Below are 18,245 nucleotides of genomic sequence, written 5' to 3'. Positions count from 1 at the left end.
TTTTATTAGCGCGTAAACCTTGGGAAACTCTCCAGCCTCACTTGGTGGATTTCTCACAACTGCCCACGCGAGCAGATTTCCCTTTCTCAGCAGACGAATCAGTCGTAGCAGGAGGAGGAACAGGCCCAGGCACCACTTTAGCAGCAAAATCCACCTTCTCACTCTTCATAGCGGCAAGCTTCTTAGAAGCCAAATCGGACTTAGCTCCCGATGCGTGCTTCGACACAAACCTAGACACTAGGGCATTACCAAACCTTTATGCTGGGCAATCCTCTCAACAATGGTCATGGCCACTTTCGGAGCAGTAGGTTTCACAGGCTCAAACTGAACGGACCTTTTCGTCCCCTTAGGAGAGGTTAGATCGATGACAAGCCTCTCAGCAACAAACGAGCTCCCGTAAGCAGCAGAAGAAACCCACGGCTTCTTCTTGACTGAAAGCTCACAAGAAGATCAGGAGGATCTCTTCTTCCCACCTTCATTGGCAGCAGACACCTCATCCTTTATTCGCTTTATCTTTTCCTTCGGAGGTAGCCCATCTTTTCCCAATGAAGAAGACTGAGCAGCCAGAGCCACTCACGATACTCAACAGGAATGCTAATGTGATGTGCACTTTCATCATATCTTGGAGTTGAGCTAAATTCAGAATCTACACAAAGTAATAATGACGATTAGTAAACTGAAGTCATGGAGCAACTCAACAAAAATTAAAGCAGGCCAGGAATGAAGCAGTTTACTTACCACTGATAAAGACAATTAGGACATGTAACTCAGCAGAAGAGTTGGACGCCCACTCTCCACTAATCTCCAAGGTGTCTCTCTCCAACTCATGATCACCTTTGCAAGAAGCATCAAGTAGCCTATGGCGAGGCGTCAGCTACCTAACACTGTTCTTGTGGCCAATTTCGAAGAAGTACCAAAACTCATTTATGGTCAAGCCAAGATCAAAGAACCTGCTAAAGTTTGAAAACCCTACCATCGCAGAAAGACGCGCATTTCATGGAGCAGATCACCTCCTAGAAAAGACGTGGCATAGGAAAAGTAAATTCCAACACGAAGTAATACGAATGGAATTTGATAGCCCTCTTCCCAGCAGTGGCACCATCGCCACACGGTTTATGGCTGTTATCATCCTTCACCCGCTTGACGCGAACCCCTAACGAAACACATGCTTGTACGCATCAAGAAAATCTCGAAACAGCTGGTTAGAATTAATCTTGACATGTACAGCCTTGAAGTAACCCACCTTGCTAAAAGAACCACCTTGACAGTACAAAGATGGAGGGTACTCATTACTTTTGTGATTGGAAGAAGACATCTCAAAGTCCCTGCAAAAAGTACGAAGGAAAATATTTAGAAGGCAGCTCGCAAAAGGAGAAAAAAAAAAATTAGAAATGACCTTGGGGCCCAATGTCCCAGCACCAGGTCCTATGGCCTAGCTCATCGCTCTCACTCCCTCCTTTAGCACGAGCCCAAACTGCAAGAGCCTAGTTACCAACCAGGCCTCATGGCCCAGACCCAGTTTTCCTTTGAGCAACATGGCCCGAAGACCTTTGGAAGCCCATGCACGTGGCCTACGCCGCTCAGCCTAACAAGGGAAAAGGCTATCGCCTCCTTCCCTTCTCTCTCGCGCGCCTAAAGCCCCAAACAGGCCCAGCCCCTCGGCCCAAGTCACGGATATTAGAAATCTGGCCTATGTTGAACTCTCATTCTTTCCTATGAGTTCCAATGGGCCCGAGCCCAGCACCGCACATCTGCACCCTTGGCCCGTGCCAAGTCATTGTTTGGCCCATGCCAGTCACGCTCCAAGCCTAGCTTATGCCGCAAGCACTTCAGTCCAAGCTGAGCTGATCCCGTCCCGTGTTAACCATTATGCACACAGCAGCTCTGTGGCATCCCTGCCACATCAATCTCACCTCATCGGCTTCCGCCAAGCCAATTTTTCAAGTCCCAAGACTCCCAAAAAAAATCAAGAAGAAGGAATTCATATTTTTCTTACCTTGGTGCAACATGGAGAAGAAGAACAACAACGGGAGACAATCCTTTGCAAGAGCAAGAGAATAAGAAAGCTAGGGGAAGGGGAAGAAAATTTTCCTTTGGTTTCTCTCTTCCTTGTTGGAATGAAGATTGTTCTCCAAATTTATTTAATCCCCTGCTTAATGCAGAATTAAATAGGCATTGGGGGCAATTGGGTTTCCTTTTCCTAGAAGAAGTTAATCTCCAAATCAAGAAATGAGATCAAGTTCAAATTGGGAAACAATTCTACAAGCCCATCCAGCTTGGGATTTCTTCAACTACTGCCATTTTCCTACGTGTAGCTCAGTAGGTATGGGGGCATTTATAGAGCCTAAAATAATCCCAAAAATTGTAGGAACGACATGTGGACTTTTGCCCAAGAAAGACAAGATTGCCCTTAATAAATGGGTAGGCTCCTCATATACTCCCACGCGCAGCTCACACCCTGAAGGTCCCAAAAGTTGAATACGACTACCCACAGCTGACTTACCCTTGGCAAAGAAAAGTCAAAGCATTAAAGATAAGGATTAATTACCTAAATCCTATTTTTAATACATTCCTAATTGAAGATTGACTCCAATCAAGTAAGTAATCCCAATTTAATTCAATTAGGGACAATTACTCTATTATCTCAAGATATTATTTCCTATTTAATATTTTGAGAATATTTCTCCATAAAATCGTGGCCAATAGGATGCCGCCACATGTAAGGCAAAAACCTAACACTATGGCCGGCCCTATCCCTATAAATACCCCATATTCTACCAAATTTCAGAAGCTTTTGCTACCCCTAAAAATCCCTAAACACTTTACTCTCTTAGAGAAACTGACTTAGGCATTGAAGATCCATTGGCCTTACGCCCTTCCCCCCACACTTCGTGGGTGCGCGAGGCTTAGGTCTTTGATCAAAGGTGTTGATTGTTTTGAAGGTGCATTTTAGTCAAGATTGAAGATGGCGGAAATTTCCATCGACAGTTAGCACCGAGAAATCTTGACAACTGGGGTGCAATTCTCACTGAGCTTATTTCAACAATCTATCATACTTCTTGGAGTTTGTGGATGTCTCATCTTCCATGTTGAGAGTAGCCTTAGGAAATCATCATTCAATATGTTCAGCACTCAGTCATTATTAACATAGCCAGATAAAGGAGGTTGATGACTAACTATGCCACTGCCGGAAGATGTTAGTGTTGTAATGGGCGATCTTCGTGATAAGTCCAATTCGAGTAAGTATGTACAATCCCATTCCCAAATAAATGATAATGAACGTTATCTAATGTCATCCAAATGTAGTTATTACATTTCATGCACGAACACCTGATACGATACTAAGCACTGACATGGTTGCTTGCAAATTCAATAAATGTCTCGATCCCATCCAAATGTTCGTCACAACATCTATCTTGCAACTTTATCCCTCTTTGTCCATTGTGCCCATTTTCAAAAATTTAGTCATCATAACAAGTTGATATATGATTTTTCATCCCCTTATGCCAACGACAATGACATTATCCCATTCGAAAATGGCACTTTCTATGTTGCGGTTTGCAATTCATGCAGCTATTTTCAATCGTAAAAAATTCAGCAACATCTCCCTAGGGTTCCTTAAGTGCACGACTTATGTATTATAAATAAATATCTAGTACGTATTCGAAGAACATTAAAGGGATACAACCAAATTTTCCATAATCGAAAATTAACCAGGTTCATCGCAAATGCTAAACACATACTAGTGCGTTCCTGAACTATCCGAATTGGACAATTTGAGAATCAGTTAGATAGCAAAGACACATACTACATCTACATGCACATCCAACAAACTTTTAAACGAGTCTAAGGTTTTTTCGATTCTCTCATACATGGGATTCTTTTGAGCTAGAATGGTTGTTAAATACTTTAGCTTCTGAAGTGAACGTTTCTATTCAAGTTTAATAAAATCTTTCTTTCGACAAAAAAAAACAAAAAAAAAATTTGTATAAACGGTTATGAAATTTCAAAAAACAAAAAAAAAAAATTACACCACGATTTCCAAGACTACTAATGCACAAATAAAATTCACCTAATCTACATATAGTCAAATAGTGCCTTGGTGCCTTGAGATATTTGACCAGAGGATGGAACAAGGAGGTGTTCGGTAATGTGCATGTTAAAGTAAGAAAGCTTTTTGAGGAAATGAATAATGTTCAATCGCAAAGCATGGATGACCCAGTTAATGTTCAATTGTTAAATGAAGAATTAAGGATTCAAAATGAACTGAATAGAACTCTCAATAATGAGGAACTCCTGTGGGCTCAAAAAGCGAAAATTAACTGGCGTTAATTAGGGGATAAAAACACAAAAAAAATTCAAACAGTAACTAATATTAGACGTAGAAGGAATGAGATTCTTAAAATTAAGGACTCTGGGGGCTTTTGGTGGATGAAAGGGGAGGGCATGGAGTAGGTTTTTGTGTAGGACTTCAAAATGCGTTTTACTGCCTAGTCTACCCCAAATAATAATGCGTTGTTTACATTTACTGGATAAATCTAATTATGGAATGTATTTCGTCTACATCTATGTCAATCATGATTAATGGTAAAGCTCATGGTTATTTCAAACCCTCTAGGGGAATTAGACAAGGAGATCCCCTATCGCCCTACATTTTTATTCTTTGCATGGAGCTGTTAATTAGACACTTTAATAAGTTGGCTTTAACGCCTAAAACTAGTGTTAGGCTTTTAACTTCTCCATTGGGTTTTAAGGTCTCTAATTTAATGTTTGCAGATGATTGCCTTATTTTTTCCAAAACATCTAAATGAGCTGCTAGAAATATCTTAAATACTTTGAACATGTTTACCTCTGTGCCTCTGGACAAAAGATAAATTTCCATAAGTCTTCTCTCTATTTCTCGGGGAATACCATTAATAGTGTTCGTGTGGAGATTGCTAATATTATCCAAATTCAACACAAAACAACTATTGGTAAGTATCTAGGCATAAATAAAATTATCTGTTGGAGAGATTTGGTAAATACAAAGGATGTTGAGTTAAAAATTAAGAACAAATTAGCAGGTTGGAAAGCCAATAAACTCTCGAGAGCGGGAAGAATTACTTTAACTAAGGCTAATCTTTGTGGTTTACCCAATCATATGATGTCTTGTTTCAAATGTCTTGAGAAGTTCACTAGGATGTTGGATAAAGAAAACAGGAACTTTCTTTGGCGAAAAGAAGGTAGGATGAATCTTGTTGCTTGGGACAAAGTTTGTCAGCCAAAAGGTAATGGGGGCCTAGGTATTAGAAAGAGTAACTGCTTTAACAATGCTTGTCTAGCTAAACTTGGAGGAAGGTTCTGACTGATGATCAAAATTGGTGGGTTCAATTAGTTAAACAAAAGTATCTTCATAAAGAAAATTTTATGGATGCGAAAGTGAGGCAACATTACTCGGTAGCCTAGAAAGGCATTCTAAATGATAGGCCTGTTATTGAAAAAGGTGCGCGATGGATTGTGGGAAATGGCAAAGACATTTCGTTCTGGACTCAAGATTGGGTTTTTCCTTTCTCATTAAAGAACCTTATTCCGAAGGACCAGGATGTCAGATTGATTTAGACCTAAAGGTTAATCATTTCATTATCGATGGGAATTGGAATAGACATTTGCTAAGTGAGTATGTGGATGAGGATGTTATTTGTAAGATATGTAGTATACCATTGCCTTTTTATGATAAGGATGGCTACTTGTGTTGGGGCTTAAATGCTAATGGTAGGTTTAGCATTAAATCAGCAACTTGGGTCCAAAATACTATGATAAGTGATGACTTGAAGAATAAGTTGCTAAATAGAATGCGGAAGCTAAATATTCCAAATAAGGTCAAAATTTTCAGTTGGTTATTGATTCTTCATAAGCTTCATACTAGTAGTAAAATTCATAAATTTATTAACACCATAAGTGAGACTTGCTTATTATGTAATGGAGATGCGGAGGATCAAGATCACCTGTTTATTCGCTGTGAGTATGCCAAGCAAGTACGGGCTTATAGTCTGAAGATTAAACCTCCTACTAATCATAGTAGGTGTTCTTTGTTTGAGTGGCTCGCTAGATGCTGATGACGGTGAAAATCTTTCGAGTCTTAGCTTTGCTCTTATTATGTGTTGGCAGATATGGAAATTGAGGAACAATGTTATTTAATAAAGTTAAGATCCACCCTGTTAAAGTGGCGTCCTTAGCCTTTAATGTGGCAAATGATTACAATAATGCTAATAAAAGAAGTGTAGTTACTAGGAAGAATCAGGAGAAGTTAATCAGATGGATCCCTCCGGGGGATGATGTTTTTAAATTATACTTTGATGGTTCAGTCAAGAATAATGGAGCGGCTGGGGGCTTTGTCATTTGGGATGAGTGTGGTGATCCGGTGCTAACTGGTGCAAGAAGCTTGGGGGAGGTTTCAATCAATGTTGCGGAATGTTTGGCTCTAAGGGATGCACTCTGGATGGCAAGAAGTAGGGGGCTCCATAAGATCATGATGGAAGGGGACTCAAAGCTTATTATTGAGGCGGTCTAAGGAACAATCATTGATGATGTTAAACTTATAGCAGGATTATTCGATCTTATTTCCTGGAACCACATGTATCGAGAAGCAAACTTTGTGGTTGATGTTGTTACGGATGTGGACTTACATTATGGAAACCTTCACATTTGGGATAGATCCTTACCGCCCGCTGCATTTAGAGCTTTGTTTTTTGATCGTGCAGGTTTAGGGTGCTCTAGGGGTTTTTCCCTTTAATGTATTGCTCTTTTCTATCAAAAAAAAAAAAAAATTCAAACTCAAAATTTCACATAGCCAACAATTTCAACATATAATATATATATATATATATATATATATATATATATATATATATATATATATATATATGTGTGTGTGTGTGTGTGTGTGTGTGTGTGTCACAACTCAATAAATTAAAATTTACTAAAAACTAAAATTAAGAGACAAATACATACCATTGTTTTTATTTTCTTCCAATTCAATTACAAATATACAACAAAGAAAATTAATTAATTACATAATTAAACCAAAAAAAAACAACACCCTTACCATTCACATGCTCTCATTCAGTGTTTCCCCGTAATAAATAGAAAAGGAATTCTCTCCGGATTCTTGTCTCCTAAGCCATTAAGTTCGAGAATCCAGACCATTGAAATTTAATTTAACGGCTATAAATAGGGGTTCACTTCAAAAGTTATAATAACTTTAACTGTTGAATCAAATTTCAATGACTTGAATCCCCAAACTTAATAGATAAAAAAACAGAGATCAGAAAATGATCTCTTTCCTTACTAAATAATAAGTGGACCCAACCATCCGTACTTATCTAATCTCCAAATTAAAGCTGTGTTGACAGTCTACAAAGGCGGCTGCTTCATATATATATAATAATCACGGACATTTCCAACATGACAGCCTTGAGTTGGCGAATCCTTTCTCGGCGGTTGCCTTTGTTTATAAAAGAAGATAATCCAGTAATTGGGCGCGCCACACGTTTATGTCGTTAACTGTATTATTCTGAAGGCGTCTTTCTCTTCCAGAAGATAAGAATAGGCATCTAGTCTTTACGTGAGAAATGCCCCCACTTGATAAATTCTTAAGTTTATTTTTAAATCCACAAGTAGTCAATCTCTCAAAGACTCCAAACTTTCTTTTTTTTGGTCCAAATAAAGACTCGAAACTTAGGGTCACGAAGCGCCACGTAACTTTGAGGTTTGATTAGGCAACAACTTCTCGAAAAATTCTAAATTTTTTTTTATATTAGTTAGTAAATAGTGTCAAAAAACTATTTTAGTTAGTCGGTTTAACTTAACATTTCCAACAACACTCTATTTTAACAAACCTCTAATATTGATTACTTTTTAAAAGAGAAAAAATTGAATAGTTTGAGAGTTTTAAAACTTTTTTACTGTTTAGCAAGTTAATGGCCACTCTATAAGATTCATTTAAAGATTCTTTTTGAGCGAAGTTTTGTTAGTTTTTAGCTAACATAGTTGGCAAATGTTTATAGCATCTCTTGGAGATGCTAAGGCAATGAAATTAGCTCAACATTGTTAATCATCGATTTACTTAGCACAACTAAACGACGTTATTAATTGTAGATTCACTCAATAAGATTAAGCCAAATGCTTTCTTAGAATGAGAAATCACTCGCTTTTTATAAAATTATGAAATTTGCTAATCAACTACATTTTTCATATCATATCTATACCACCTCTCTAATAGAGCGATGGTACATATATGATATGAAAAATATGATAAAAGTAGCATTTTTGTTTAAATACACATACACAACCTTTTTAAAAAGAGAAATTACCTTCAATTGATAGGATAATTAGTTAATACCAAGGGATAGTTCGACAAAGTTTGATACCATAAAATGCTTGGATTCTCAATGTCATTGCGAATTGTTGGTCAAAAGTCTTCCAAATGGCAAACACGTTTTGAAATATTAACAAATAAAAAAACAAAGATAATAAGAAATTAATGCAATAAAAAAATCCTATGTCTCCACTTGAATTTCTTAAACATTTTTACCGTATCTGACACCACAAGAATTTTATAAATACAGCAGCCCCTTGGTACCAAGTCATTCAACTCATTCAACTCCTCAGAGCCTTTTGCAATTCTTTGATACATACCAAACCAAGAGCAAAGACAAAAATCACTCATCCTTTTTTCGTACACAATGAAAGGAGAGGGGAAGAACACGAAGTGCCTAGCATATGTTGCTATTTTCATTGTATTTCAGATCATAGTCATCACAGCCTTTTCACTTACTGTGATGAAAATCAAGGGTCCAAAAGTCAGGTTTGGCACAGTTGCAGCAGAAAATTTCAGATCCACAAGCTCCAACTCTCCATCTTTGAGTTTGAATTTGGTAACCAACTTTGCAGTGAAGAACACAAACTTTGGTCACTTCAAATATTCAAACAGCACTGTCACAATCTACTATGCAGGACAGGCAATTGGGTCCGCTGATATTCCTAAGGGAAAAGTCAGAGCTCGATCCACACGAAGAACCGATGTTGTCATTAGCATTAATACAGACAAGCTTTCAGGATCCACAAACCTTGGCAATGACATTAACTCAGGTCTTGTGCCTCTGACTAGTGAGGCTACCTTGAAAGGAAAGGTTGAATTGATGAAGATTATCAAGAAGAACAAGTCTGGCAAAATGAGCTGCAGCATGTCAGTTAATTTGGCCAACCGTGCTGTCCAGGATTTGAAGTGCTAGTGATCAAAATTTTGTGTGGTTTTGGTTAATTTAGTTCTTTGTGGTACTTTATAAGTCTCCTTTTTTTTACTTTTTTTAATTTTTAGCTTTTAGGTATTGCACCTTGTTTTTTGTAATGCCTTTTGGATTCTTGTGTTATATTGATTATAAATTCTTTTATATTCATATTCATATTCATATTCAATTGGAGTTGAGAGTAATTTATGCTTTTTTGTGGGTAATGAAGGGCAACAAAAGCAAGCACAATTAGAAAAACTACTTTTAAAATGAATTCATGATACTTTTTCCTGGTAGAAAAATGAATTCTAGTATGCTTATGCTTAAGTGAGCCAGCCAAAGAAAAGAAAAATGGTGAGAGTCCCATCATGCTTATTTAAGACGGTTTCTTTATGTAATATCTATCCGTTGTCTTAACGAATATCGAACACGTATTTATGAAAAGAAAAACAAAATATAGTCCAAATGTAAATAGATATTCGATTAGAAATGATTTCTTAGATTTGTATAATTTCTTACTTTGGTTCTTGAGATTTGAAATCAATAGAATTATTTCCTGGGTTTGTCCACCATCAATTATTTTGATCTTTCCATAATGTGGCAGCCCAACGGCCAGGAGGGCCCACGGCCATGCAGGCCCAAGGTGAGCAGGCACCGGCCCAGCACGCCCCGCAACCCTCTTCGACGACCTGGCCCGCGGCCCAATCCATTCCAAGGCCATCTCCAGCGATCCGGATTCTGACCACCGGTCCCGAGATCGATTCAGGGTTGCTTTCACCCCATTTTTATGCAGGAATTCCCCCTTTGTGCTCAAGTTTTGTACCTGCAGTCCACTATACTTCCACCACACATGGAGACACCCATTATCCAGACTCTTCCAATGCAAATGGCGAGCACCACCTGCCCAGCAGGTCGCCAATTTGACGAATGCCATTGCACAGCAAACCACATTGGTGAACCAACCCCTTGAGTGCATCGAGATGCAGCGCGCTGATAGAGATTTTTACCGCCTGCAAAAGTAGAGATAAAAACACTTAAAAATACTTGCAAGAGAACAAGGTAGTTGTAGTATAAAAGGCTCAAACAAGGTCGTTTTCACAGGGATTGAATAAATAATTTATGTAAATACCAAATCTTAATTAATTATTTAAAAATAAAGATTGGAAAAAGTTGATTTTATGACCTAGAATATTAAAAACGAATTTTAAATTAAAACAAATAAATAACTTGACAAAGTAAAGAAAACAAAAGGAAATAGTTTTGAAAACCAAATTGCAAAAGCCTAGGGTTCCGCCATCCCCTTTACAATTCTCTGTAGATTTATCAATTATTTATGAATTACCCATGCAACTTTGAAGGTTAGGTTTTCCTAATGCATATTCTACTTGTGGTATTCAAGCTAGAACGTATATCAAACATGCAATCCATTCGTGGTATTCATATCAAATATAAACATGCATGACTCATTACGCTTTGTGAAAACCCTTTGAAAAACCATGCAACCCCTAAGACATGGTATTCATCCTAGGTGAAATTACAACTATCAATCACAAGAAGTAATACTCAATTCCCCGGTGGTATTCCAACCGAATTGCATCCAATTGCTTATCTAAACATCATAATGGTAGCTAAACATTAAAATATAGAGACAGTTTAAAATACAGTGATTAATAATTCAAAGCATGCATGCATAATATCATAAGCAATTAAATAAAAACTACATATTCATGCTAAGGCTCAAGGCATCGCCCTAGCAAACGAAAATTAGCTACTAGCAACCATAAAACAAAGGGAATTTATTGAAATAGAAAAAGGATAGAAACCACCTTCAAAATACAAAGCGTCAAAGCCTAGCTAAATTCTCCACATACGTTCCCCCCCCCCCCCCCCAAAAAAATGTTGTGTAACGAACCCTAATGGCTAACAAGCCTTATTTATACTACTCTAATTAAAATCCTCCTAGTAAAAGGTCTTAGAAGAAAACTAGGAAACATAATTAAATGATAAAATAGAAAATAAAAGGTTTCCTATTTGAACTAGAATTCGGAGTTCTCAGAAAATTAGTCTTTTGACTGACCAAATAAAATCCGATTTGGTTCCAAACGGTCTCTTTTGAAAGCTGAAGACGTCCCCTACAAATCCTCAAAAAGAATCTTCCTCAAAATATGCCATCTTGACTTTCAAAATACCCAAAACGTGCAGAAATGTCAATCTGGGAAAGCTGCGCGTTGGGCCTTCATTTCTTTGCTACGGTCAAACGACTTGGTAAAAAAATCTGGAATTTTGACACAAACATCTTGAAAGACTCACAAATATCCGCTAATTGGAATCACTCCAAAATTCATCTGTTTGAATACTTTTTTCTCCCAAGGAAGTCGAATGTCCTACATTGAAAATATATAGCAAAGTATAAAAATTCTACCAAAATAACTAATAAATTAATACTAAGATTAGGGTAAAATATATAGTATAATATGAACTCATCAAATACCCCCAAACTTAGCTTTTTGCTTGTCCTCAAGCAAAACAAAACTCAAAAACAAATTAAAAACTAACAAACTAAAACTAAATGACAAAAATTTTACCTTCAAGTTGCAATCTATAGAAAATGTTAAAAATCAGAACATCTTTTCAAAAGTTCCAATTAATCCCACTACAGAGTCTAAGGCATTTAGAATCAATTAGAAAAGAATTCATGAACTTCCTTTGGTGTAAAGTGAACCAACATGACTAAGGAGACTCCACTAAAACTCTTACCTCTCATCCTTCTTTATTCCACACGTATTAACTTTAAAGATAGCTATTTTTTTTTTCTCTTCTTTTTGATTTTTCTCTCTCTCTCTTTTTTTTTCCCCCAGTAATATTAGTGGTCGTGCAATGTCAGTTCACTTAAGTTTTCGATCCAACCCATGTAACGAGCTTTAGGTCAATGACTCCCAAACCACAAAGGCTTTAGGTCACTAGGTGTAGAACACCCCTAATGACTTATTAACTCGAGCTGAAAAGGCTACGAAACCAACTAACCACCCTGCCCCATTCCAAGACTCTACTGTTTGACGCGAGAATCACTATTGATTAGGCAGGATTGGCCCGATTACTAAGTAAAGTCTCGGGTGGAACAATTATTACTTTATTCATAACAAGAACTAACTTTACTTAAAACAAAAATTAAAATTAAACTTAGACTAAAAGTAAGGTTTCAATCTCACTCCCCACAAACCATGTTGATGTGAATGCGCAAATTTTCAAAGTATAACTCATGAATTAGTGTCTAAGCAACGATAAATAGAAAATACTCTATTGTGGGATTAATCTTCACCATGTCCATTTGTTCTAATATTTAAAATAATCTATGGCTATTAACTTAAAAAGAATGAAAATTTTTAACATAACTCAAAAATAAAAATCTAAAAATTCTATTTCTCACCCCCAAACTTAATCACACATTGTCCTCAAGGTGTGGAAAATAAAGAAAGAAAACAAAAATATTAAAACCTTAAAATAGCTAACAAAGACAAAGAAAATAAATGAAGAAAATAAAATAAAGAAAACGATAAAAGAAAGTATAAAATAAGAAAGAAAACAGAAAACAAAAGACTATGAAACTGACACACTTGGGATTCGAAGACAGGACCTGAAGCTGGGGAAAGGCGTTGGAAACTAAAAACCTACAAGTGCTGCTAGCTGGATTTGAACCCGTGACCTAGAGGAACAAGGTGAGGCGTTGAGCCTTGCACGTGCAGGAACACTCGTGTGAAAACCATAACACCTGGAGCTTATAAGCCGACTTAACAGCTTCATTCTTCATTTCCAATCCATGAGTGCACTCCTTCATCATTTCAAACCCTAACACAAAACCGCTGCTCTCTAGCCATTCCAAAATCTTCCAATGGTCTTGGATTTGTTGAACTCAAAAACAAATACCAGCCGTGCCTCCATAGCTGGATTTCTGTCATTTATTCCCAAATCTCCATGATGCTGCAAATCGAAGTTCCAATCCGTCGAATCAATGTCCCAGTGCACACCAAGGTAAATATCTCTTTTTTTCTTACAGATTTCATGACCAAAAGTTGCATGAACTCCTTTCTGAACTTGATGCATGGGCTCATTGATATGACGAAATTCTCTGATCTGATACTTGTGTGTGCTGTGCCTGCAAGTTCAACCCAGAAGTGATGCAGAGACCCAAAAATTCGTAGATCCTCACACCCTCGAAGGTAAAATTCATCACTGCAATTATTTGAGCCTGAACTTGCCAAAGCTGTAAATGTGCTGCTTGTGCATGCCTAAAATGTGAATTAGGTTACGTCGCATAAATCTGTGTAATAGTGCTTTCTGATTTCAGTGCGTTCATGCATCAATGGTTTTAGTCTACTATCTGCAAGCTCATGAATGTTATCTGTATATTGCATGTCTCCATCGATTAACACATGAGCCTAAAAATCCGTGCATGAGGTCAATCTGCGTATTGGCTTGATGAATGTGCTCCCCTCTATGCTGCTTAGATCCCACCCCTAAACTTGTATGTAGTGATATTTTAAATAAAATGCGAGGAAGTGATTAAGTGAGAGGGGGTGCCAAGCAATACAGGGAGTCTTCTCAGCAACCCCACTATGAGTATCCCTGGACCTCAACTTGGTTTCTGTTTCTGTATTCTTTTGATTTCTGCATTGCTGAATCTCATGAATGTTGATGAATTAATGATGAAAGCTCAGATAAGTGTTGATGAATGGATGACTAATGGTGCTTTTTGAAATGAATGGATGTTGAATGTTGGTGAATGCAAAATTCAGTCGAATGTGCGCGTATGGTGGATGTTAAGGGCCAACTTTGAATCCGAATGTAACCTGCAAAGACCAGGAATTAAAAACTTAATTGGACAAGGATAATAAAAATAAAAATAAAAAAATAAAAAACTGAATTTTTTTTTTCTTTAGATTTTTTATTTATTTATTGTTATTTAATTTTTTTTTATTCTTGAAAAAGACTAAAAGGAAGAAAATATAATGAATGAAAATAAAAAGAAAAGAGTTTAGAAAAATTGGGTTGCCTCCCAATTAGCGCTTTAGTTAACGTTTATAGCTAGACGTAGAAGGAAGAACTGAAGATCACGTCACTTGTTCTATTAGAGTCAACCACTCTTTAGTAGCATCGTAGGGCAACAGTAGGTATGGAATGAGTTATTGTTTATCAGTGGTTGAATTCTTCATAATTGCCCTTATATGTGAATGAATCTTTGTGATCAAATAGAGTCCCTTCCAGCAATGCTTGTGTTTCCCTTGAATTGACTTCAATCTTGTATTTAATACCCACAATTTTTGTATAGGTCAAATGTCTTGACGAAAGATTGGGCTGCTGTTAAGCTTTTTCTTCTTCCCGTTGCAGAATGTAGCCTGCTGGATAGACCTGCCCAGATTTGCTTTAAATTTGATGGGCTATGTATGTGCAATGTCATGTGAATTTCCAGATTCTGATTTGTTATGAACAACCCCTTGCAACACGTCAGTTATGATGAATTCCGGCAGCTTGGTTGGTTTCTTTGCAGCCTCTTGATTTGGCTAAAGCAAACATTGTGGGAAAATTTCGTGTGGCATATAAGAATGGGTAGCAAATGATTCCGTGGGAATTTCAGGATCAGCATGTGCTTTTTCCTCCATTGGGCACGAGTAACTGGCAAATTGCTCCTCGGTACCTGTGCCAATCTCCTCTTGATCATTCAAGCTCTTCCCACAGTTTAATGCTTGAATAAAAAATCCTTGCTTTGTTATTTCAATGTACAACTCAGTTGATTCCAACAATTTAGAGAGCTTGTCCTTTACCGGAAGCTCCTGTGGCACATTATACTGCTCAAAATAGTGCTCAAGTTGCCTTTGCAAGCTTAGGGTGTAGAACTCTGAATATGGATTGTTCCAATTTCTTTTTGAGTTGTTTCTCATATTGGTATGCTCCTGGACATAATCTGGAAAATATTCCTTCTGAGGACATTGCAAAATATCATGGGTCTTCAAACAACAAAGTGCACAAATTGTAGGTTTAAATCCATAAAAACCCAGTTATGCAGAGTTGACCCATAAGGGTGGTCTTCTTGGTTGTATATTGAATCCAGGAGGAGGAACAAATTCCATTATTGTGCGAATTGTAACCTTAAAAAAAATTAAAATAAAATCAAGTAAATAAAAAGTTATATACAAAAATAATTAACTAAGAATATGATAAACACAAATTATTTAAAACAATCCCCAGCAACGGCGCTAATTTCTTTATAGGGATTTTTACCACATGCAAAAGTAGGGATAAAAACACTTAAAAATACTTGCAAGAGAACAGGGTAGTTGTAGTATAAATGGCTCAAGTAAGGTTGTTTTCCGCAGGGATTGAATGAATAATTTATGTAAATATCAAATCCTAATTAATTATTTAAAAACAAAGATTGGAAAAAGTTGATTTTATGACCTAGAATATTAAAAACGAATTTTAAATTAAAACAAATAAATAACTTGACAAAGTAAAGAAAACAAAAGGAAATAGTTTTGAAAACCAAATTGTAAAAGCCTAGGGTTCCGCCGTCCCCTTAACAATCCTATGTAGATTTATCAATTACTTATGAATTACCAATGCAACTTTGAAGGTTAGGTTTTCCTAATGCATATTCTACTTGTGGTATTCAAGCTAGAACGTATATCAAACATGCAATCCGTCCATGGTATTCAGATCAAATATAAACATGCATGACTCATTACACTTTGTGAAACCCTTTGAAAAATCATGCAACCCCTAAGACATGGTATTCATCCTAGGTGAAATTACAACTATCAATCACAAGAAGCAATACTCAATTCCTTGGTGGTATTCCGACCGAATTGCATCCAATTACTTATCTAAATATCATAATGGTAGCTAAGCATTAAAATATAGATATAGTTTAAAGCACAATGATTAATAATTCAAAGCATGCATGCATAATATCATAAGCAATTAAATAAAAACTACATATTCATGTTAAGGCTCAAGGCATCGCCCTAGCAAACGAAAATTAGCTACTAGCAACCATAAAACAAAAGGAATTTATTGAAATAGAAAAAGGATAGAAAACACCTTCAAAATACAAAGCGTCAAAGCCTAACTAAATTCTCCACGTACATTCCCCCCAATGTTGCGTAACGAACCCTAATGCCTAACAAGCCTTATTTATACTACTCTAATTAAAATCCTCCTAGTAAAAGGTCTTAGAAGAAAACTAGGAAACATAATTAAATGATAAAACAGAAAATAAAAGGTTTCCTATTTGAACTAGAATTCGGAGTTCTCAGAAAATTGGTCTTTTGACCGACCAAATCAACTCCGATTTGGTCCCAAATGGTCTATTTTGAAAGCTAAAGACGTTCCCTACAAATCATCAAAAGGAATCTTCCTCAAAATATACCATCTTGACTTTCAAAATACCCAAAATGTCCAGAAACGTCAATCTAAGAAAGTTAATTGTAAGCCTTGTTCTACACCCTGTAAGCCACATCAGTTTGTTCTTGCTGCTGAAGGTGAGTTATTACCTGATCCTACTATATACAGAAGCCTTGTTGGAGCCCTGCAATATCTAACCTTGACAAGGCTTGATATTTCATTTGTTGTTAATAATGTTTGCCAATTTATGAATGCTCCAATCAATATTCACTTTAGTTTGGTCAAAAGAATCATGGTACTATGAAATGTGGCTTGCATTTTTCTTCCGGTACTGGCATGGAAATCAATGGCTATAGTGACTCAGATTGGGCTGCTGGATATTAATACCAGAAGGTCTATTATTGGATATGTGATTTACCTTGGTGATAATGCTATTTCTTGGCAATCTAAGAAGCAAAATTTAATGTCAAGAAGTTCTATTGAGGCTGAATACAAGGCCTCAGCTCATGCAACAACTTATGCATCTTGGATCAGGTTAATTTTAAGGGACATGGGTGCAATTTTACCTCCTCTTCTACTTGTTAAAACGGAGTCTGCAATTGCATTAAGCCTGAATCCAGTGCAACATTCCAGGCTTAAACACATGGAAACTAATTTCCACTTTATTCGAGAAAGAGTACAGAAAGGTGATCTGAACAAGTGGCAGATGTGCTAATTAAATGTTTACATGATCCTGGCTTTCTTAGACATTGTGCTTACCTTAAACTGGGAAATCCCAGTTACGATTGAGGGAGGAATATTGGATATAGATGAATTGTATACTTGTGCCACATCATCAGTAGCTTAAGAGATAAGCTATGTAGTTTTGAATATGATTGTATAAAAAGGAATTTCCCTCTCTTGTATTGTAGGCTGATTGTAAGAAATACAGTTACACATTTACAAGCTTTCTTCTCTCCTAAGCTTCTTCTTTATCTTCTTTCTTCTGAGTTTCTGCAAATATGAATCTTTATGTTAATACCTTGTTCCTAATAGAATGCATGTGCCACAAGCCTTGCATTATATTACGTACCATCAGCCAAGATTTCAAGAGCATCTATCTTTTCTTACTTGAAACTATTGATCATTCGATCAGGCACTCACCATCTATTTTCATTCTTCAACTGTTTGACAACACAAAAAACCATTGTTCAACTCTTTGGCAATATAACAAACCAAAAGCTCTGCCCTCTCTTCTATCTATCCAAGGATGAAAGGGCAGAGATCTTTGGTGTCCCCTCCAGTCAAGAATTTGGGCTTCACAATCACTAGCCAATATGTTTTTCTCTCGTACCTTTCTTTGCTCATTTACTATAGCTAAAATATTTGGTTTGCGAGTTATTTTAATTTACTCTGACATCTTATATTAGCCCAAAAGAGTATGTGAAACTATTGTAACACTTAAATTCCTCAAATGATAATATACATAGTCTCTACTCGTTGACATATACGATTGTTAGTTTGTGGAATTCAGTACAAGCAGTAGTAGTTTTGATTCTAGACTACAAGTGGTCAAATAATACGATCATACTAAAAGCA

General features: G+C 36.7%; 1 protein-coding gene across 1 annotated transcript; it reads left to right on the top strand.

Annotated features, from left to right (window-relative positions):
- The first annotated feature begins 8,650 nt into the window (after window positions 1-8,650).
- Window positions 8,651-9,399, top strand: LOC137711730 (late embryogenesis abundant protein At1g64065-like). Its single transcript, XM_068450986.1, has one exon. The coding sequence runs from the start codon at window positions 8,724-8,726 to the stop codon at window positions 9,270-9,272; it is 549 nt and encodes a 182-aa protein (XP_068307087.1). The 5' UTR covers window positions 8,651-8,723; the 3' UTR covers window positions 9,273-9,399.
- Window positions 9,400-18,245: the final 8,846 nt, after the last annotated feature.

Source organism: Pyrus communis, chromosome 12, assembly GCF_963583255.1.
Source record: "Pyrus communis chromosome 12, drPyrComm1.1, whole genome shotgun sequence".
Lineage (NCBI taxonomy): Eukaryota > Viridiplantae > Streptophyta > Magnoliopsida > Rosales > Rosaceae > Pyrus > Pyrus communis.
The sequence above is the reverse complement of the archived record's forward strand: the minus strand, read 5'-3'. Positions and strand labels throughout refer to the sequence as shown.